Raw genomic sequence first — 24,558 nt, forward strand, 5'->3', positions numbered from 1 at the left:
TGCAATAACAAAGGGGTTGAACAGTTATTGACTAAAGACATTTCAACTTTTAAAAATGTCTAAAAACATCATTCCACTTTGACATTGTGGGGTATTGCGTGTAGAGGCCAGCGACACAAAACCTCATTTCAATCCATTTTTAAATTCAGGCTGTAACACAACAACATGTGGAGAAAGTCAACGGGTGTGAACACTTTCTGAAGGTAACGTATATACACTGCTCAAAAAAATAAAGATACTGTCATTAACAATTGTATTGGAATCAAAACTTCCGCGATTACAATGTTTACTGTATAGAATCTGTGAAGTGAAAACAATAGTGCGCCCAAACTTCCGGAAGCTTCTCCAACCGACTCGGCCTTATCAGGCTCTGACCAAAACAAGAGACTTAAGGGAATAGGGTTCCATTTGCAGACGTCATCTTGAACGTACCTTTATAGGGGTATACCATTTGGACTCCTGGCGCTGTTGGTATGTAGGTTTGGGTTTGGGGACCCGTCTGGGCGTCATGGGCTCTTCCACCTCCTCAGGAACAGACACTACAGCATTCTTAGCCTTCTCTAGCCTTGCCCCTTCTTCTGTAGAGCCCTTCTCTCCCCAACGCACCTGGATAGGACACAACAGACAGGGGTCAGAAGGTCAATTCAGGTTCAACATCATGTTGCCGTTAACGTTCTGTAAACATTGCACCGTTGTGAAAAGTAAACATACATTGTCCTTTTTCGTATAACCCATGATCAATTACCAGGTTGTGTGTTGTGTTTACTGTTAAGCTTATCCTGTTGTAATTAAATCCATCACATCTGTTGCCGGGTAGAACCCACCGGCGCCGACAGGAGACAGGTGACTGGTTAATTATTGACACGCTCTTCAAGCTGTAGGTTTAGCTGCTACAATACGGGACCGCTTCCTATGATCTCCCATTCCCCATGGAAAAACACACACCTCCACACACACATCATATATCTATCTACCCTGATGAATAACACACACCACACACACATCATATATCTATCAACCCTGATGAATAACACACACCACACACACATCATATATCTATCAACCCTGATGAATAACACACACCACACACTGCAGGTTGTACGTTAACACACTGCAGGTTGTACGTTAACACACTGCAGGTTGTACATCAACACACTGCAGGTTGTACGTTAACACACTGCAGGTTGTACGTTAACACACTGCAGGTTGTACATTAACACACTGCAGGTTGTACGTTAACACACTGCAGGTTGTACGTTAACACACTGCAGGTTGTACGTTAACACACTGCAGGTTGTACGTTAACACACTGCAGGTTGTACGTTAACACACTGCAGGTTGTACGTTAACACACTGCAGGTTGTACATCAACACACTGCAGGTTGTACGTTAACACACTGCAGGTTGTACGTTAACACACTGCAGGTTGTACATCAACACACTGCAGATTGTACGTTAACACACTGCAGGTTGTACATCAACACACTGCAGGTTGTACGTTAACACACTGCAGGTTGTACGTTAACACACTGCAGGTTGTACATCAACACACTGCAGATTGTACGTTAACACACTGCAGGTTGTACGTCAACACACTGCAGGTTGTACGTTAACACACTGCAGGTTGTACGTTAACACACTGCAGGTTGTACGTCAACACACTGCAGGTTGTACGTTAACACACTGCAGGTTGTACATCAACACACTGCAGGTTGTACGTTAACACACTGCAGGTTGTACATCAACACACTGCAGGTTGTACGTTAACACACTGCAGGTTGTACGTCAACACACTGCAGGTTGTACGTTAACACACTGCAGGTTGTACATCAACACACTGCAGGTTGTACATCAACACACTGCAGGTTGTACGTTAACACACTGCAGGTTGTACATCAACACACTGCAGGTTGTACGTTAACACACTGCAGGTTGTACATCAACACACTGCAGGTTGTACGTTAACACACTGCAGGTTGTACGTTAACACACTGCAGGTTGTACGTTAACACACTGCAGGTTGTACGTTAACACACTGCAGGTTGTACGTTAACACACTGCAGGTTGTACGTTAACACACTGCAGGTTGTACGTCAACACACTGCAGGTTGTACGTCAACACACTGCAGGTTGTACGTTAACACACTGCAGGTTGTACGTTAACACACTGCAGGTTGTACGTCAACACACTGCAGGTTGTACGTTAACACACTGCAGGTTGTACGTTAACACACTGCAGGTTGTACGTTAACACACTGCAGGTTGTACATCAACACACTGCAGGTTGTACATCAACACACTGCAGGTTGTACGTTAACACACTGCAGGTTGTACGTTAACACACTGCAGGTTGTACGTTAACACACTGCAGGTTGTACGTTAACACACTGCAGGTTGTACATCAACACACTGCAGGTTGTACGTTAACACACTGCAGGTTGTACATCAACACACTGCAGGTTGTACGTTAACACACTGCAGGTTGTACATCGACACACTGCAGGTTGTACGTTAACACACTGCAGGTTGTACGTTAACACACTGCAGGTTGTACATCGACACACTGCAGGTTGTACGTTAACACACTGCAGGTTGTACATCAACACACTGCAGGTTGTACGTTAACACACTGCAGGTTGTACGTTAACACACTGCAGGTTGTACGTTAACACACTGCAGGTTGTACGTCAACACACTGCAGGTTGTACGTTAACACACTGCAGGTTGTACGTTAACACACTGCAGGTTGTACGTTAACACACTGCAGGTTGTACATCAACACACTGCAGGTTGTACGTCAACACACTGCAGGTTGTACGTTAACACACTGCAGGTTGTACGTTAACACACTGCAGGTTGTACGTTAACACACTGCAGGTTGTACATCAACACACTGCAGGTTGTACGTTAACACACTACAGATTGTACATCGACACACTGCAGATTGTACATCAACACACTGCAGGTTGTACATCAACACACTGCAGGTTGTACGTTAACACACTACAGATTGTACGTTAATACACTGCAGATTGTACATCAACACACTGCAGATTGTACATCAACACACTGCAGGTTGTACGTTAACACACTGCAGGTTGTACGTTAACACACTACAGATTGTACGTTAATACACTGCAGATTGTACATCAACACACTGCAGATTGTACATCAACACACTGCAGGTTGTACGTTAACACACTGCAGGTTGTACATCAACACACTGCAGGTTGTACGTTAACACACTGCAGATTGTACATCAACACACTGCAGATTGTACGTTAACACACTGCAGGTTGTACATCAACACACTGCAGATTGTACATCAACACACTGCAGATTGTACGTTAACACACTGCAGGTTGTACATCAACACACTGCAGGTTGTACGTTAACACACTACAGATTGTACGTTAATACACTGCAGATTGTACATCAACACACTGCAGATTGTACATCAACACACTGCAGGTTGTACGTTAACACACTGCAGGTTGTACATCAACACACTGCAGGTTGTACATCAACACACTGCAGGTTGTACGTTAACACACTGCAGGTTGTACATCAACACACTGCAGGTTGTACGTTAACACACTGCAGGTTGTACGTTAACACACTGCAGGTTGTACATCAACACACTGCAGGTTGTACGTTAACACACTGCAGGTTGTACGTTAACACACTGCAGGTTGTACATCAACACACTGCAGGTTGTACATCAACACACTGCAGGTTGTACGTTAACACACTGCAGGTTGTACGTTAACACACTGCAGGTTGTACGTTAACACACTGCAGGTTGTACATCGACACACTGCAGGTTGTACGTTAACACACTGCAGGTTGTACATCAACACACTGCAGGTTGTACGTTAACACACTGCAGGTTGTACGTTAACACACTGCAGGTTGTACATCAACACACTGCAGGTTGTACGTTAACACACTGCAGGTTGTACGTTAACACACTGCAGGTTGTACATCAACACACTGCAGGTTGTACGTTAACACACTGCAGGTTGTACATCAACACACTGCAGGTTGTACGTTAACACACTGCAGGTTGTACATCAACACACTGCAGGTTGTACGTTAACACACTGCAGGTTGTACATCAACACACTGCAGGTTGTACATCAACACACTGCAGGTTGTACGTTAACACACTGCAGGTTGTACGTTAACACACTGCAGGTTGTACATCAACACACTGCAGGTTGTACATCAACACACTGCAGGTTGTACATCAACACACTGCAGGTTGTACGTCAACACACTGCAGGTTGTACGTTAACACACTGCAGGTTGTACGTTAACACACTGCAGGTTGTACGTCAACACACTGCAGGTTGTACATCAACACACTGCAGGTTGTACGTTAACACACTGCAGGTTGTACGTTAACACACTGCAGGTTGTACGTTAACACACTGCAGGTTGTACGTTAACACACTGCAGGTTGTACGTCAACACACTGCAGGTTGTACATCAACACACTGCAGGTTGTACGTTAACACACTGCAGGTTGTACGTCAACACACTGCAGGTTGTACATCAACACACTGCAGGTTGTACGTTAACACACTGCAGGTTGTACGTTAACACACTGCAGGTTGTACGTTAACACACTGCAGGTTGTACGTCAACACACTGCAGGTTGTACATCAACACACTGCAGGTTGTACATCAACACACTGCAGGTTGTACGTTAACACACTGCAGGTTGTACATCAACACACTGCAGGTTGTACATCAACACACTGCAGGTTGTACGTTAACACACTGCAGGTTGTACGTTAACACACTGCAGGTTGTACATCAACACACTGCAGGTTGTACGTTAACACACTGCAGGTTGTACATCAACACACTGCAGGTTGTACGTTAACACACTGCAGGTTGTACATCAACACACTGCAGGTTGTACGTTAACACACTGCAGGTTGTACATCAACACACTGCAGGTTGTACATCAACACACTGCAGGTTGTACGTTAACACACTGCAGGTTGTACGTTAACACACTGCAGGTTGTACATCAACACACTGCAGGTTGTACGTTAACACACTGCAGGTTGTACGTTAACACACTGCAGGTTGTACGTTAACACACTGCAGGTTGTACGTTAACACACTGCAGGTTGTACATCAACACACTGCAGGTTGTACATCAACACACTGCAGGTTGTACGTTAACACACTGCAGGTTGTACGTTAACACACTGCAGGTTGTACATCAACACACTGCAGGTTGTACGTTAACACACTGCAGGTTGTACATCAACACACTGCAGGTTGTACGTTAACACACTGCAGGTTGTACGTCAACACACTGCAGGTTGTACGTTAACACACTGCAGGTTGTACGTTAACACACTGCAGGTTGTACATCAACACACTGCAGGTTGTACATCAACACACTGCAGGTTGTACGTTAACACACTGCAGGTTGTACGTTAACACACTGCAGGTTGTACATCAACACACTGCAGGTTGTACGTTAACACACTGCAGGTTGTACATCAACACACTGCAGGTTGTACGTTAACACACTGCAGGTTGTACATTAACACACTGCAGGTTGTACGTTAACACACTGCAGGTTGTACATTAACACACTGCAGGTTGTACGTTAACACACTGCAGGTTGTACATCAACACACTGCAGGTTGTACGTTAACACACTGCAGGTTGTACATCAACACACTGCAGGTTGTACGTTAACACACTGCAGGTTGTACATCAACACACTGCAGGTTGTACGTTAACACACTGCAGGTTGTACGTCAACACACTGCAGGTTGTACGTTAACACACTGCAGGTTGTACATCAACACACTGCAGGTTGTACGTTAACACACTGCAGGTTGTACATCAACACACTGCAGGTTGTACATCAACACACTGCAGGTTGTACGTTAACACACTGCAGGTTGTACATCAACACACTGCAGGTTGTACATTAACACACTGCAGGTTGTACGTTAACACACTGCAGGTTGTACATCAACACACTGCAGGTTGTACGTTAACACACTGCAGGTTGTACGTTAACACACTGCAGGTTGTACATCAACACACTGCAGGTTGTACATCAACACACTGCAGGTTGTACGTTAACACACTGCAGGTTGTACATCAACACACTGCAGGTTGTACGTTAACACACTGCAGGTTGTACGTTAACACACTGCAGGTTGTACATCAACACACTGCAGGTTGTACGTTAACACACTGCAGGTTGTACGTTAACACACTGCAGGTTGTACATCAACACACTGCAGGTTGTACGTTAACACACTGCAGGTTGTACATCAACACACTGCAGGTTGTACGTTAACACACTGCAGGTTGTACATTAACACACTGCAGGTTGTACGTTAACACACTGCAGGTTGTACATTAACACACTGCAGGTTGTACGTTAACACACTGCAGGTTGTACGTTAACACACTGCAGGTTGTACGTTAACACACTGCAGGTTGTACGTTAACACACTGCAGGTTGTACATTAACACACTGCAGGTTGTACGTTAACACACTGCAGGTTGTACGTTAACACACTGCAGGTTGTACATCAACACACTGCAGGTTGTACGTTAACACACTGCAGGTTGTACGTTAACACACTGCAGGTTGTACATTAACACACTGCAGGTTGTACATTAACACACTGCAGGTTGTACATCAACACACTGCAGGTTGTACGTTAACACACTGCAGGTTGTACGTTAACACACTGCAGGTTGTACGTTAACACACTGCAGGTTGTACATCAACACACTGCAGGTTGTACATCAACACACTGCAGGTTGTACATCAACACACTGCAGGTTGTACGTTAACACACTGCAGGTTGTACGTTAACACACTGCAGGTTGTACGTTAACACACTGCAGGTTGTACGTTAACACACTGCAGGTTGTACGTTAACACACTGCAGGTTGTACATCAACACACTGCAGGTTGTACGTTAACACACTGCAGGTTGTACATCAACACACTGCAGGTTGTACATCAACACACTGCAGGTTGTACGAGGGTTGTACGAGGGTTGTACGAGTGTTGTACGAGGGTTGTACGAGGGTTGTACGAGTGTTCTGCGTCAACACACTGCAGGTTGTACCAGTGTTCTGCGTCAACACGGTAGGGAAGTGGGGAACGTATGGAGACGGTGGCAGCATGAACAAAGCCTCAACAATCGTAGGGAAAGTTGGAAGTGCGATCGTTTCCCCCCCTAAGGATCTCAAAAACTGCCTCTATCCCGCCAACTTCCTCTGGGCTTGGTAGTATGGGTAGAGGGTAGTGGGAGAGTGTTAGCTTTACACTACATCTATTAGCTTTCCACTGCATCTATTAGCTTTACACTGCATCTATTAGCTTTACACTGCATCTATTAGCTTTACACTGCATCTATTAGCTTTACACTGCATCTATTAGCTTTACACTGCATCTATTAGCCTTGCACATCTATTAGCTTTACACTGCATCTATTAGCTTTACACTGCATATATTAGCCTTGCACATCTATTAGCTTTACACATCTATTAGCTTTACACTGCATCTATTAGCTTTACACTGCATATATTAGCCTTGCACATCTATTAGCTTTACACATCTATTAGCTTTACACTGCATCTATTAGCTTTACACTGCATCTATTAGCTTTACACATCTATTAGCTTTACACATCTATTAGCTTTACACTGCATCTATTAGCTTTACACATCTGTTAGCTTTACACTGCATCTATTAGCTTTACACATCTATTAGCTTTACACATCTATTACCTTTACACTGCATCTATTAGCTTTACACATCTATTAGCTTTACACTGCATCTATTAGCTTTACACATCTATTAGCTTTACACTGCATCTATTAGCCTTGCACATCTATTAGCTTTACACATCTATTAGCTTTACACATCTATTAGCTTTACACATCTATTAGCATCTATTAGCTTTACACTGCATCTATTAGCATCTATTAGCTTTACACATCTATTAGCTTTACACTGCATCTATTAGCTTTACACATATATTAGCTTTACACTGCATCTATTAACTTTACACATCTATTAGCTTTACACATATATTAGCTTTACACTGCATCTATTAGCTTTACACATATATTAGCTTTTAACTGCATCTATTAACTTTACACATCTATTAGCTTTACACATCTATTAGCTTTACACATATATTAGCTTTACACTGCATCTATTAGCTTTACACTGCATCTATTAGCTTTACACATCTATTAGCTTTACCCATCTATTAGCATCTATTAGCTTTACACTGCATCTATTAGCTTTACCCATCTATTAGCATATATTAACATATATTAGCTTTACACTGCATCTATTAGCTTTACACATCTATTAGCATCTATTAGCATCTATTAGTTTTGGAGAGAGGAAGCGAACAAGCGAGCAGTGAGCTGAACAAAGAACTGCCAAGGTGCCGGAGTTGGAAGGGAGGAGGGAAAGATGTACAAAGGGGGAGAGGGGGAGAGAGGGGGAGAGAAGGAGACATGGGGAGAGAAGGAGAGAGGGGGAGAGAGGGAGAGAAAGAGAGATGGGGAGAGAGGGGGAGAGAAGGAGACATGGGAAGAGGGGGAGATGGGGAGAGAGGGAGAGAGAAGGAGAGATGGGAGAGGGGGAGAGAAGGAGAGATGGGGACAGGGGGAGAGAGGGGGAGAGAAGGAGACATGGGGAGAGGGGGAGAGAGGGGGAGAGAATGAGAGATGTGGAGAGGGGGAGAGAAGGAGAGATGTGGAGAGGGGGAGAGAGGGAGAGAGAAGGAGAGATGGGGAGAGGGGGAGAGAGAAGGAGAGATGGGGAGAGGGGGAGAGAGGGAGAGAGAAGGAGAGATGGGGAGAGGGGGAGAGAGGGAGAGAGAAGGAGAGATGGGGAGAGGGGGAGAGAGGGATAGAGATGGAGATATGGAGATATGGAGAGAGGGGGAGATATGGAGATATGGAGATATGGAGAGAGGGAGGGAGAGAGGGAGAGAGATGGGGAGAGGGAGAGAGAGATGGGGAGAGGGGGAGATATGGAGATATGGGGAGAGGGGGAGATATGGAGATATGGGGAGAGGGGGAGAGGGGGTGATATGGAGATATGGGGCGAGGGGGAGATATGGGGAGAGGGGGAGATATGGAGATATGGAGAGATGGGGAGAGGGGGAGATATGGAGATATGGGGAGAGGGGAAGATATGGGGAGAGGGGAGATATGGAGATATGGAGAGAGGGGAGATATGGAGATATGGGGAGAGGGGAAGATATGGGGAGATATGGAGAGAGGGGGAGATATGGAGATATGGGGAGAGGGGAAGATATGGGGAGAGGGGAGATATGGGGAGAGGGGAGATATGGAGATATGGGCGAGGGGGAGATATGGGGAGAGGGGGAGATATGGGGAGAGGGGAGATATGGGGAGATGGGGAGATATGGGGAGAGGGGGAGATATGGAGATATGGGGAGATATGGAGATATGGGGAGAGATGGAGATATGGTGAATCACTAAAACAATACAGAAATACACTACGGAAAAAGAAGGAACAGCATGTCAGAAATCAGCTCAATGTAATTGAAGAATCCATAGACTCTAACCAATTCTGGGAAAATTGGAAAACACTAAACAAACAACAACACGAAGAATTATCTATCCAAAATGGAGATGTATGGGTAAACCACTTCTCCAATCTTTTTGGCTCTATAACAAAGAATAAAGAGCAAAAACATATACATGATCAAATACAAATCCTAGAATCAACTATTAAAGACTACCAGAACCCACTGGATTCTCCAATTACCTTGAATGAGTTACAGGACAAAATAAAAACCCTCCAACCCAAAAAGGCCTGTGGTGTTGATGGTATCCTTAACTTCTTGGAACTATAGGGGGTGCTGTTCCGCATTAGCATATTTTGGTCTCCAAATTAAACTGCCTCGTGCTAAATTCTTGATCGTACAATATGCATATTATTGTTATTATTGGATAGAAAACACTTTCTAGTTTCTATAGCCGTTGGAATTTTGTCTCTGAGTGGTACAGAACTATATCTACAGCACTTTTCATGACAGGGGTCAGATTTCAGAAATTTTTACCCCTGATCTGGAGTCTGTTTTTAAGGTGACAGTGAATGCTATGAAGAAACCGACACTGCCTACGTCTTCCTCTGGGTGTCTGTACGTCATCACGTTTTGAATGGAGTCGATTGCACAATCACAGCCACTATAAAAGAACAAAACGTGGAGGTACCTCCCTTTCTCGTCGCGCGCCTGAAGCGTGAAGGACATCGGACTTGCCTCATTCCAAATCGTTGTTTAGCCAGCAATATTTCTCTGGTCATGTTTTTACTCGTTATAGTTGTTAAAAACATCATAATGTAGTTAATTTGAACCGTTTTATAGCAATTTATATCCGTTTAGTGCGATTCTGAGGAATTTCTTTGTCGTGCACTTTCTAGCTTTGGGAACGTTTCGGGGTCTCGGTCGTTGTTAGTGGACATTTCGAAGGACAGAGGACATCTATCGACCAAAAGAAGATTACAACATAGAAAGGATACATTGCCCAAGAATCTGATGGAAGAACAGCTCAAAGTAAGCAATATTTAATATGATAAATCGTTGTTCTGTCGAAATATTTTAAACGCATATTTCGCCATTTTGTTTGTTATCGCGTCACTTGGCGAACCCTGTATTGAAAAGTAAGGATAATTTTAAAAATGTAAGTCAGCGGTTGCATTAAGAACTAATTTGTCTTTCGATTCCTGTCAACCCTGTATTTTTTAGTCAAGTATATGATTAGCTTTCAATTAAACTAGATCACTCTGAAAGATGACGTCAGACATTTTGAGGCTTGATTTCCTAGTATTTTCATTGTGTAACCACGGTTTTGTATGGCTAAATATGCACATTTTCGAACAAACTGTATATGTATGTTGTAAAATGATGTTACAGGAGTGTCATCGGAAGAATTCTGAGAAGGTTAGTGAAAAAATTAATATATTTTGGCGGTGATTACGTTATAGCGCTCTTTGGCTGGAATCGATGCTCTGGTAACGTTTTCACATGTGGTATGCTAACTTATCGATTTATTGTGTTTTCGCTGTAAAACGCTTAGAAAATCTGAAATATTGTCTGGAATCACAAGATCTGGGTCTTTCCATTGCTATGCTTTGTCTATTCTTATGAAATGTTTTATTAAGAGTAAATTGGTCATACACGTTGCTCTCTATAGTAATTCTAGTCGTCTTGTGATGGTCGGTGCAATTGTAAACTGTGATTTCTACCTGAAATATGCACTTTTTTCTAACAAAACCTATCCTATACCATAAATATGTTATCAGACTGTCATCTGAAGAGGTTTTTTCTTGGTTAGTGGCTATCAATATCTTAGTTTAGCCGAATTGGTGATAGCACCTGAAGTAGTAAGAAACTGATGGAGTTAGAAAAGTGGTGTATTTTGCTAACGTGTTTAGCTAATAGATTTACATATTTTGTCTTCCCTGTAAAACATTTTAAAAATCTGAAATGGTGGCTTTATTCACAAGATCTGTATCTTTCATCTGGTGTCTTGGACTTGTGATTTAATGATATTTAGATGCTACTATCTACTTGTGAAGCTATGCTAGCTATGCTAATCAGTGTGTGGGGGGGTGGGGGGTGATCCCCGGACCCGGGGTAGAGGCTCGTTAGAGGTTAATGAAATGATCAAATATACAGACAACAAATTCCAATTGGCTATACTAAAACTCTTTAACATCGTCCTTAGCTCTGGCATCTTCCCCAATATTTGGAACCAAGGACTGATCACCCCAATCCACAAAAGTGGAGACAAATTTGACCCCAATAACTACCGTGGAATATGCGTCAACAGTAACCTTGGTAAAATACTCTGCATTATCATTAACAGCAGACTCGTACATTTCCTCAATGAACACAATGTACTGAGCAAATGTCAAATTGGCTTTTTACCAAATTACCGTACAACAGACCATGTATTCACCCTACACACCCTAATTGACAACCAAACAAACCAAAACAAAGGCAAAGTCTTCTCATGCTTTGTTGATTTCAAAAAAGCCTTCGACTCAATTTGGCATGAGGGTCTGCTATACAAATTGATGGAAAGTGGTGTTGGGGGTAAAACATACGACATTATAAAATCCATGTACACAAACAACAAGTGTGCGGTTAAAATTGGCAAAAAACACACACATTTCTTCACACAGGGTCGTGGGGTGAGACAGGGATGCAGCTTAAGCCCCACCCTCTTCAACATATATATCAACGAATTGGCGCGGGCACTAGAACAGTCTGCAGCACCCGGTCTCACCTTACTAGAATCCGAAGTCAAATGTCTACTGTTTGCTGATGATCTGGTGCTTCTGTCACCAACCAAGGAGGGCCTACAGCAGCACCTAGATCTTCTGCACAGATTCTGTCAGACCTGGGCCCTGACAGTAAATCTCAGTAAGACCAAAATAATGGTGTTCCAAAAAAGGTCCAGTCGCCAGGACCACAAATTCCATCTAGACACCGTTGCCCTAGAGCACACAAAAAACTATACATACCTCGGCCTAAACATCAGCACCACAGGTAACTTCCACAAAGCTGTGAACGATCTGAGAGACAAGGCAAGAAGGGCATTCTATGCCATCAAAAGGAACATAAATTTCAACATACCAATTAGGATCTGGCTAAAAATACTTGAATCAGTCATAGAGCCCATTGCCCTTTATGGTTGTGAGGTCTGGGGTCCGCTCACCAACCAAGATTTCACAAAATGGGGCAAACACCAAATTGAGACTCTGCATGCAGAATTCTGCAAAAATATCCTCCGTGTACAACGTAGAACACCAAATAATGCATGCAGAGCAGAATTAGGCCGATACCCACTAATTATCAAAATCCAGAAAAGAGCCGTTAAATTCTACAACCACCTAAAAAGAAGCGATTCCCAAACCTTCCATAACAAAGCCATCACCTACAGAGAGATGAACCTGGAGAAGAGTCCCCTAAGCAAGCTGGTCCTAGGGCTCTGTTCACAAACACAAACACACCCCACAGAGCCCCAGGACAACAGCACAATTAGACCCAACCAAATCATGAGAAAACAAAAAGATAATTACTTGACACATTGGAAAGAATTAACAAAAAAACAGAGCAAACTAGAATGCTATTTGGCCCTAAACAGAGAGTACACAGTGGCAGAATACCTGACCACTGTGACTGACCCAAACTTAAGGAAAGCTTTGACTATGTACAGACTCAGTGAGCATAGCCTTGCTATTGAGAAAGGCCGCCGTAGGCAGACATGGCTCTCAAGAGAAGACAGGCTATGTGCACACTGCCCACAAAATGAGGTGGAAACTGAGCTGCACTTCCTAACCTCCTGCCCAATGTATGACCATATTAGAGACACATATTTCCCTCAGATTACACAGATCCACAAAGAATTCGAAAACAAATCCAATTTTGATAAACTCCCATATCTACTGGGTGAAATTCCACAGTGTGCCATCACAGCAGCAATATTTGTGACCTGTTGCCACAAGAAAAGGGCAACCAGTGAAGAACAAACACCATTGTAAATACAACCCATATTTATGCTTATTTATTTTAACTTGTGTGCTTTAACCATTTGTACATTGTTACAACACTGTATATATATAATATGACATTTGTAATGTCTTTATTGTTTTGAAACTTCTGTATGTGTAATGTTTACTGTTAATTTGTATTGTTTGTTTCACTTTTGTGTATTGTCTACCTCACTTGCTTTGGCAATGTTAACACGTTTCCCATGCCAATAAAGCCCCTTGAATTGAAATTGAATTGAATTGATATGGAGAGAGGGGGAGATATGGGGAGAGGGGGAGATATGGAGATATGGGGAGAGGGGAAGATATGGGGAGAGGGGAGATATGGAGATATGGGGAGAGGGGGAGATATGGAGATATGGGGAGAGGGGAGATATGGAGATATGGGGAGAGGGGGCGATATGGAGATATGGGGAGAGAGGGAGATATGGAGATATGGGGAGAGGGGGAGATATGGAGATATGGGGAGATATGGAGATATGGGGAGAGGGGGAGATATGGAGATATGGGGAGAGGGGAGATATGGAGATATGGGGAGAGGGGAGATATGGGGAGAGGGGGCGATATGGAGAGATACATCAAGCTGACAGTACTCAATCCTTCATCCATCCTGTGACTTCAGAAAACCAGGCTGAGAGGAGAGAGAAGGAGAGATGGCAGCACCTGTCATGTCAGAGCTGTCAGCAGCTGACAGAGACGACATAATGCCTACACACACAATCTATTAGATATGGGGAGAGGGGAGATATGGAGATATGGGGAGAGGGGGAGAGAAGGAGAGAGGGGGAGAGGGGGAGATATGGAGATATGGGGAGAGGGGAGATATGGAGAGAGGGGGAGAGAAGGAGAGAGGGGGAGAGGGGGAGATATGGGGAGAGGGGAGATATGGAGATATGGGGAGAGGGGGAGAGAAGGAGAGAGGGGGAGATATGGAGATATGGGGAGAGGGGAGATATGGAGATATGGGGAGAGGGGGAGAGAAGGAGAGATGGGGAGAGAGAGAGGGATGCCTACACACACAATCTAAGAAGACTCACTTTACTTTACATCTTCCTGGAGTCACAGGCCGGCCGGGCAAGGCTAGAGTATAGTGTGGACTTTGAGTTTGTTCTCATCTGGCGGCTGGCTAGTCTGTTCTGTTCTGGGCACACCGCTAGGTACCAGATGACTGGAGATCCAGGCTGTGTGAGTAAACCAGCCCCATGATGTTTGAGATAATATACACTGAGTTTACAAAACATTAAGAACACCTTCCTAATATTGAGTTGCACCCCCTTTTGCCCTCAGAACCCCTTTTGCCCTCGTTACACAGGGATGCTGGTCCATGTTGACTCCAATGCTTCCCACAGTTGTGTCAAATTGGCTGGATGTCCTTTGGGTGGTGGACCATTCTTGATACACACGGGAAACTGTTGAGCGTGAAAAACCCGGCAGCGTTGCAGTTCTTGACACAAACCGGTGCAGCCTGGCACCTACTACCATACCCCGTTCAAAGGCACCTACTACCATACCCCCGTTCAAAGGCACCTACTACCATACCCCCGTTCAAAGGCACCTACTACCATACCCCGTTCAAAGGCACCTACTACCATACCCCGTTCAAAGGCACCTACTACCATACCCCGTTCAAAGGCACCTACTACCATACCCCCGTTCAAAGGCACCTACTACCAAACCCCCGTTCAAAGGCACCTACTACCATACCCCCGTTCAAAGGCACCTACTACCATACCCCCGTTCAAAGGCACCTACTACCATACCCCGTTCAAAGGCACCTACTACCGTACCCCGTTCAAAGGCACCTACTACCGAACCCCGTTCAAAGGCACCTACTACCGAACCCCGTTCAAAGGCACCTACTACCAAACCCCGTTCAAAGGCACCTACTACCAAACCCCGTTCAAAGGCACCTACTACCATACCCCCGTTCAAAGGCACCTACTACCATACCCCCGTTCAAAGGCACCTACTACCATACCCCCGTTCAAAGGCACCTACTACCATACCCCCGTTCAAAGGCACCTACTACCATACCCCCGTTCAAAGGCACCTACTACCATACCCCGTTCAAAGGCACCTACTACCAAACCCCCGTTCAAAGGCACCTACTACCATACCCCCGTTCAAAGGCACCTACTACCATACCCCCGTTCAAAGGCACCTACTACCATACCCCCGTTCAAAGGCACCTACTACCATACCCCCGTTCAAAGACACCTACTACCGTACCCCGTTCAAAGACACCTACTACCATACCCCGTTCAAAGGCACCTACTACCATACCCCCGTTCAAAGACACCTACTACCGTACCCCGTTCAAAGACACCTACTACCATACCCCGTTCAAAGACACCTACTACCGTACCCCGTTCAAAGACACCTACTACCGTACCCCGTTCAAAGACACCTACTACCGTACCCCGTTCAAAGACACCTACTACCGTACCCTGTTCAAAGACACCTACTACCGTACCCCGTTCAAAGACACCTACTACCATACCCCGTTCAAAGGCACCTACTACCGTACCCCGTTCAAAGGCACCTACTACCATACCCCGTTCAAAGGCACCTACTACCATACCCCCGTTCAAAGGCACCTACTACCATACCCCCGTTCAAAGGCACCTACTACCATACCCCCGTTCAAAGGCACCTACTACCATACCCCCGTTCAAAGGCACCTACTACCATACCCCCGTTCAAAGGCACCTACTACCATACCCCCGTTCAAAGGCACCTACTACCATACCCCCGTTCAAAGGCACCTACTAGCATACCCCCGTTCAAAGGCACCTACTACCATACCCCCGTTCAAAGGCACCTACTACCATACCCCCGTTCAAAGGCACCTACTACCATACCCCCGTTCAAAGGCACCTACTACCATACCCCCGTTCAAAGGCACCTACTACCATACCCCCGTTCAAAGGCACCTACTACCATACCCCCGTTCAAAGGCACCTACTACCATACCCCCGTTCAAAGGTACCTACTACCAAACCCCCGTTCAAAGGTACCTACTACCAAACCCCCGTTCAAAGGTACCTACTACCAAACCCCCGTTCAAAGGTACCTACTACCATACCCCCGTTCAAAGGCACCTACTACCATACCCCCGTTCAAAGGTACCTACTACCATACCCCCGTTCAAAGGCACCTACTACCATACCCCCGTTCAAAGGCACCTACTACCAAACCCCGTTCAAAGGCACCTACTACCAAACCCCCGTTCAAAGGCACCTACTACCATACCCCCGTTCAAAGGTACCTACTACCAAACCCCCGTTCAAAGGTACCTACTACCAAACCCCCGTTCAAAGGTACCTACTACCAAACCCCCGTTCAAAGGTACCTACTACCATACCCCCGTTCAAAGGCACCTACTACCATACCCCCGTTCAAAGGTACCTACTACCATACCCCCGTTCAAAGGCACCTACTACCATACCCCCGTTCAAAGGCACCTACTACCAAACCCCGTTCAAAGGCACCTACTACCATACCCCCGTTCAAAGGTACTTAAATATTATGTCTTGCCCATTCACTCTCTGAATGGCACACATACACAATCCATGTCTCAATTGTCTCAAGGATTAAAAATCCTCCTGTCTCCTCCCCTTCATCTACACTGATTGAAGTGGATTTAACAAGTGACATCAATAAGGGATCATAGCTTCACCTGGATTCACCTGGTCAGTCTATATCATGGAGAGAGGTGTTCATAATGTTTTGAATATACTGGTGATGTTTTAATCCAAAGAGACTTTAACGTCACGCGTGTATACAATTTACATATGGGTGGCCGCAGCAGGAATCGAACCCATGACTCTTGACTTTGCAAGCACCGTGCTTTATCAACTGAGCCACACAGTACAAACCACACAGAACAACGACTGTAGTGTATAGTCAAACCTCCATGCGTTTGATCCCCCCTGCTCCTCTCCCTCCGTAGTACGAGGCGTCCACAGTCGCCCACTTCTTCTTGGGCAGATGGTCATCCTCCTCTGGCTCCTAAAGGGATAACAAACAGGTCAGGAATGTATGTACCGCCCACAAATACACCCAGAATTACAAATGGAAACAGCTGGATGATACAATGATGTAATGTTGTAATGTTGTAATGATGTAATGTTATGTTGTAATGATGTAATGATGTAATGATGTAATGTTGTAATGATGTAATGTTGTAATGATGTAATGTTATGTTGTAATGATGTAATGTTGTAATGTTGTAATGATGTAATGTTATGTTGTAATGATGTAATGATGTAATGATGTAATGTTGTAATGTTGTAATGATGTAATGTTGTAATGTTGTAATGTTATGTTGTAATGTTGTAATGTTGTAATGATGTAATGTTGTAATGATGTAATGTTATGTTGTAATGTTGTAATGATGTAATGTTGTAATGATGTAATGATGTAATGTTGTACTGATGTAATGTTATGTTGTAATGATGTAATGATGTAATGATGTAATGTTGTAATGATGTAATGTTGTAATGTTGTAATGATGTAATGTTGTAATGTTGTAATGATGTAATGTTATGTTGTAATGTTGTAATGATGTAATGTTGTAATGATGTAATGTTGTAATGATGTAATGTTGTAATGGTGTAATGATGTAATGTTGTAATGGTGTAATGATGTAATGTTGTAATGTTGTAATGATGTCATGATGTAATGTTGTAATGTTGTAATGATGTAATGTTGTAATGGTGTAATGATGTAATGTTGTAATGGTGTAATGATGTAATGTTGTAATGATGTAATGATGTCATGATGTAATGTTGTAATGGTGTAATGATGTAATGTTATGTTGTAATGATGTAATGTTGTAATGGTGTAATGATGTAATGTTATGTTGTAATGATGTAATGTTGTAATGGTGTAATGATGTAATGTTATGTTGTAATGATGTAATGTTGTAATGGTGTAATGATGTAATGTTGTAATGATGTAATGTTGTAATGTTGTAATGATGTAATGATGTAATGGTGTAACGATGTAATGGTGTAATGATGTAATGATGTAATGATGTAATGTTGTAATGATGTAATGTTGTAATGTTGTAATGATGTAATGATGTAATGTTGTAATGTTGTAATGATGTAATGTTGTAATGATGTAATGATGTAATGATGTAATGTTGTAATGTTGTAATGATGTAATGTTGTAATGTTGTAATGATGTAATGTTGTAATGTTGTAATGATGTAATGTTGTAATGTTGTAATGATGTAATGTTGTAATGTTGTAATGATGTAATGTTGTAATGATGTCATGATGTAATGTTGTAATGTTGTAATGATGTAATGATGTAATGTTGTAATGTTGTAATGATGTAATGTTGTAATGTTGTAATGATGTAATGTTGTAATGTTGTAATGATGTAATGTTGTAATGTTGTAATGATGTAATGTTGTAATGTTGTAATGTTGTAATGATGTAATGTTGTAATGATGTAATGATGTAATGTTGTAATGTTGTAATGATGTAATGTTGTAATGATGTAATGGTGTAATGATGTAATGATGTAATGTTGTAATGTTGTAATGTTGTAATGTTGTAATGATGTAATGTTGTAATGATGTAATGATGTAATGTTGTAATGATGTAATGTTGTAATGATGTAATGATGTAATGTTATGTTGTAATGTTGTAATGATGTAATGTTGTAATGATGTAATGATGTAATGGTGTAACGATGTAATGTTGTAATGATGTAATGTTGTAATGATGTAATGATGTAATGTTGTAATGTGGTAATGTTATGTTATAATGATGTAATGGTGTAATGATGTAATGTTGTAATGATGTAATGTTGTAATGATGTAATGTTGTAATGTTGTAATGATGTAATGTTGTAATGATGTTATGTTGTAATGCTGTAATGATGTAATGATGTAATGTTGTAATGTTGTAATGATGTAATGATGTAATGTTGTAATGTTGTAATGTTGTAATGATGTAATGTTGTAATGATGTAATGATGTAATGTTGTAATGATGTAATGTTGTAATGATGTAATGTTGTAATGATGTAATGTTATGTTATAATGATGTAATGGTGTAATGATGTAATGTTGTAATGATGTAATGTTGTAATGATGTAATGTTGTAATGTTGTAATGTTGTAATGATGTAATGATGTAATGGTGTAATGTTATGTTGTAATGATGTAATGTTATGTTGTAATGTTGTAATGTTGTAATGATGTAATGTTGTAATGTTGTAATGGTGTAATGATGTAATGTTGTAATGTTGTAATGATGTAATGTTGTAATGATGTAATGTTGTAATGTTGTAATGTTGTAATGATGTAATGATGTAATGTTGTAATGATGTAATGTTGTAATGTTGTAATGTTGTAATGATGTAATGATGTAATGTTGTAATGATGTAATGTTGTAATGATGTAATGTTGTAATGATGTAATGTTGCAATGATGTAATGTTGTAATGTTGTAATGATGTAATGATGTAATGTTGTAATGATGTAATGATGTAATGTTGTAATGATGTAATGTTGTAATGTTGTAATGATGTAATGATGTAATGTTGTAATGATGTAATGATGTAATGATGTAATGTTGTAATGATGTAATGTTGTAATGATGTAATGATGTAATGTTGTAATGATGTAATGATGTAATGTTGTAATGTTGTAATGATGTAATGATGTAATGTTGTAATGATGTAATGTTGTAATGTTATGTTGTAGTGTTGTAATGATGTAATGATGTAATACTAGGTTATGAGCAACATGAAATGCGAGCCCTGGCTGCCTTGTTCCACTGAGTCCCTATCTGAGGACCTGACACGGACACGTGTGTGTGTGTGTGTGTGTGTGTGTGTGTGTGTGTGTGTGTGTGTGTGTGTGTGTGTGTGTGTGTGTGTGTGTGTGTGTGTGTGTGTGTGTGTGTGTGTGTGTGTGTGTGTGCGTGTATGTGTGTGTGTGTGTGCGTGCTGTACTCACAGGTGGTGGAGGCCGCAATGGAGCAGGGGGAGGAGGCGGGGGTTTAATGACCTGAAACACAAAGAACAAAACAACAAACATGTCAGGAAAGTGTGTCAGTCACAGACAGACAGACAGACAAAACAGACAGGACAAACAAAGGGCTGACAGAGGTGAGATGATGCATGGCAGGTGACACTGTCTCTGTCAGCAATGTACCTGCGCTGTGTGTGTGTCTCAGCTTTTTCTGTGTCATAGTTTATAGGATGGGGCCTGAACGTCACAGGTATGGATAGGGTGGGGCCTGAACGTTGAGGGTATGGATAGGGTGGGGCCTGAACGTCTCAGGTATGGATAGGGTGGGGCCTGAACGTCTCAGGTATGGATAGGGTGGGGCCTGAACGTCTCGGGTATGGATAGGATGGGGCCTGAACGTCACTGGTATGGATAGGGTGGGGCCTGAACGTTGAGGGTATGGATAGGGTGGGGCCTGAACGTCTCAGGTATGGATAGGGTGGGGCCTGAACGTCTCAGGTATGGATAGGGTGGGGCCTGAACGTTGAGGGTATGGATAGGGTGGGGCCTGAACGTTGCGGGCCTGGATAGGGTGGGGCCTGAACGTTGAGGGTATGGATAGGGTGGGGCCTGAACGTTGAGGGTATGGATAGGGTGGGGCCTGAACGTTGAGGGTATGGATAGGGTGGGGCCTGAACGTTGAGGGTATGGATAGGGTGGGGCCTGAACTTTGAGGGTATGGATAGGGTGGGGCCTGAACGTTGAGGGTATGGATAGGGTGGGGCCTGAACGTCACTGGTATGGATAGGGTGGGGCCTGAACGTTGAGGGTATGGATAGGGTGGGGCCTGAACGTTGAGGGTATGGATAGGGTGGGGCCTGAACGTCACTGGTATGGATAGGGTGGGGCCTGAACGTCACTGGTATGGATAGGATGGGGCCTGAACGTCACTGGTATGGATAGGGTGGGGCCTGAACGTCACTGGTATGGATAGGGTGGGGCCTGAACGTCACTGGTATGGATAGGATGGGGCCTGAACGTCACGGGTATGGATAGGATGGGGCCTGAACGTCACTGGTATGGATAGGGTGGGGCCTGAACGTCACGGGTATGGATAGGATGGGGCCTGAACGTCACTGGTATGGATAGGGTGAGGCCTGAACGTTGAGGGTATGGATAGGGTGGGGCCTGAACGTCACTGGTATGGATAGGATGGGGCCTGAACGTCACAGGTATGGATAGGGTGGGGCCTGAACGTCTCGGGTATGGATAGGATGGGGCCTGAACGTCACTGGTATGGATAGGGTGGAGCCTGAACGTTGAGGGTATGGATAGGGTGGGGCCTGAACGTCACAGGTATGGATAGGGTGGGGCCTGAACGTTGCGGGCCTGGATAGGGTGGGGCCTGAACGTCTCGGGGATGGATAGGGTGGGGCCTGAGCGTCACGGGTATGGATAGGGTGGGGCCTGAACGTCTCGGGTATGGATAGGGTGGGGCCTGAACGTCTCAGGTATGGATAGGGTGGGGCCTGAACGTCTCAGGTATGTATAGGGTGGGGCCTGAACGTTGCGGGCCTGGATAGGGTGGAGCCTGAACGTCTCGGGTATGGATAGGGTGGGGCCTGAACGTCTCGGGTATGGATAGGGTGGGGCCTGAGCGTCACGGGTATGGATAGGGTGGGGACTGAACGTCTCGGGTATGGATAGGGTGGGGCCTGAACGTCTCGGGTATGGATAGGGTGGGGCCTGAACGTTGCGGGCCTGGATAGGGTGGGGCCTGAACATTGAGGGTATGGATAGGGTGGGGCCTGAACGTCTCGGGTATAGATAGGGTGGGGCCTGAACGTCTCGGGTATGGATAGGGTGGGGCCTGAACGTCTCGGGTATGGATAGGGTGGGGCCTGAATGTTGAGGGCCTGGATAGGGTGGGGCCTGAACGTTGAGGGTATAGATAAGGTGGGGCCTAAACATCTCGGGTATGGATAGGGCTCTACTGGCAGCTCAACTCTCTGTGGTCTACTGATTACAAGATCGTGCCTGAGAACCAACAAAGGGCCCCCTGGTGTAAAATAACACAATAAAGAGACACTCCAAAACAACTAGTGACAGACAGGGGAGAGTCTTAGGCTAGTAATTAATTAGATGGGGTCCAGTGGTCCCAAGCAGCAATCCCCCAATCAGAGTTCTGAGGAGATAATTAACATCAATGAGATGCAGAGAGGAGAAGAGATGAGAGGAGAGGAGGAAAGGAGGAGAGGAGAAGAGGGGAGAGGAGATGAGAGGAGGAAAGGAGGAGAGGATATGAGAAGTGTGTTGAGGAGAAGAGGGGAGAAGAAGGGGAAAGAAGAGGAGGGGAGAGAACAGGAGAGGAGGGGAGATGAGCGGAGGAAAGGAAGAGAGGAGAAGAGAGAAGAAGATGAGAGAGGAGAAGAGGTGAGGGGAGAGGAGAAGAAAGGAGGGAAGAGGAGAAGAGAGGAACGGAGGAGAGAAGAGGGGAGAGTAGCAGAGGAGAGGAGAGGAGAGGAGAGGAGAGGAGAGGAGAGGAGAGGAGAGGAGAGGAGAGGAGAGGAGAGGAGAGGAGAGGAGAGGAGAGGAGAGGAGAGGAGGAGAGTGTAGGGGAGAAGAGGGGAAAGGAGATGAGAAAATAGAAGAGGGGAGAGAACAGGAGAGGAGGGGAGAGAACAGGAAGGAGGGGAGAGAACAGAAGAGGAGGGGAGAGGATAAGAAAGGAAGGAGATGTGAAGAGGGGATAGGAGAGGAGGGGAGAGTAGGAAAGGATGAGAGGAGAAGAGGGGAGGAAAGCAGGGAAGATGAGAAGAGGGGAGAGGAGGGGAGAGGAGAGAAGAGGAGAGAAGAGAAGAGGGGAGAGGAGATGAGGAAAGGAGGAGAAGGTTGGGAGAAGAGGGGAGAGGAGAATAGGGGAGAGGAGGGGAGAAGAGAAAAAGGGACAGGAGAAGAGGGGAGAGGAGAGGAGAAGAGGGGAGAGGAGAATAGGGGACAGTTGGGGTGAGGAGAGGAGGGGAGAGGTGAGGAGGGGAGAGGAGGGGAGAGGTGGGGAGAGGAGAGGTGAGGAGAGGAGGGGAAAGGTGAGGAGAGGAGGGGAGAGGAGAGGAGAGGAGGGGAGAGGAGGGGAGAGGTGAGGAGAGGAGAGGAGGGGAGAGGAGAGGTGAGGAGAGGAGGGGAAAGGTGAGGAGAGGAGGGGAGAGGTGAGGGGAGGAGAGGAGGGGAAAGGTGAGGAGAGGAGGGGAGAGGAGAGGAGGGGAGAGGAGAGGTGAGGAGAGGAGGGGAAAGGTGAGGAGAGGAGGGGAGAGGTGAGGGGAGGAGAGGAGGGGAAAGGTGAGGAGAGGAGGGGAGAGGTGAGGAGAGGAGAGGAGGGGAGAGGAGGGGAGAGGTGAGGAGAGGAGAGGAGGGGAGAGGAGGGGAGAGGAGAGGTGAGGAGAGGAGGGGAAAGGTGAGGAGAGGAGGGGAGAGGTGAGGGGAGGAGAGGAGGGGAAAGGTGAGGAGAGGAGGGGAGAGGTGAGGGGAGGAGAGGAGGGGAAAGGTGAGGAGAGGAGACAAGGGGAGAGGAGGAGAGAGAAGAAGAGGGGAGAAGAGAATAGGGGAGAGGAGGAAAGGGGAGAGGAGAGGAGAAGAGGGGAGAGGAGAGGAGAAGAAAAGTGGGGAAAGGAGAAGAGGGGAGAGGATGGGAGAGCTCCAGACTAGAGCTTGGGGTCTGATCCAGACTAGAGCTTGGGGTCTGATCCAGGCTAGACTGACTGGAAGATGAGTGCCTGCTCAGGTCACTAAACACACACACACACACACACACACACACACACACACACACACACACACACACACACACACACACACACACACACACACACACACACACACACACACACACACACACACACACACACACACACACACAAACACACATCTCTCTCATCCCAGAGTGATGTGCCTAGCAGGCCTGTCCTGTCTGTGC

General features: G+C 44.8%; 1 protein-coding gene across 2 annotated transcripts in view; it reads right to left on the reverse strand.

The window, feature by feature from the left end:
- Positions 1-24,558, reverse strand: part of LOC120017345 (anthrax toxin receptor 2-like) — a 137,305-nt gene that overhangs the window by 61,280 nt on the left and 51,467 nt on the right. For both annotated transcript variants that reach the window (XM_038970875.1, XM_038963754.1), the window contains 3 exons: positions 20,595-20,645; positions 17,531-17,629; positions 433-606 (listed from right to left, as the gene is read on the reverse strand). In XM_038970875.1, the coding sequence (XP_038826803.1) occupies positions 433-606; positions 17,531-17,629; positions 20,595-20,645 (324 nt within the window). The remainder of the gene's footprint in view (positions 1-432; positions 607-17,530; positions 17,630-20,594; positions 20,646-24,558) is intronic.

The sequence above is a fragment of the Salvelinus namaycush genome, chromosome 1 (assembly GCF_016432855.1).
Source record: "Salvelinus namaycush isolate Seneca chromosome 1, SaNama_1.0, whole genome shotgun sequence".
NCBI classification, from domain to species: domain Eukaryota; kingdom Metazoa; phylum Chordata; class Actinopteri; order Salmoniformes; family Salmonidae; genus Salvelinus; species Salvelinus namaycush.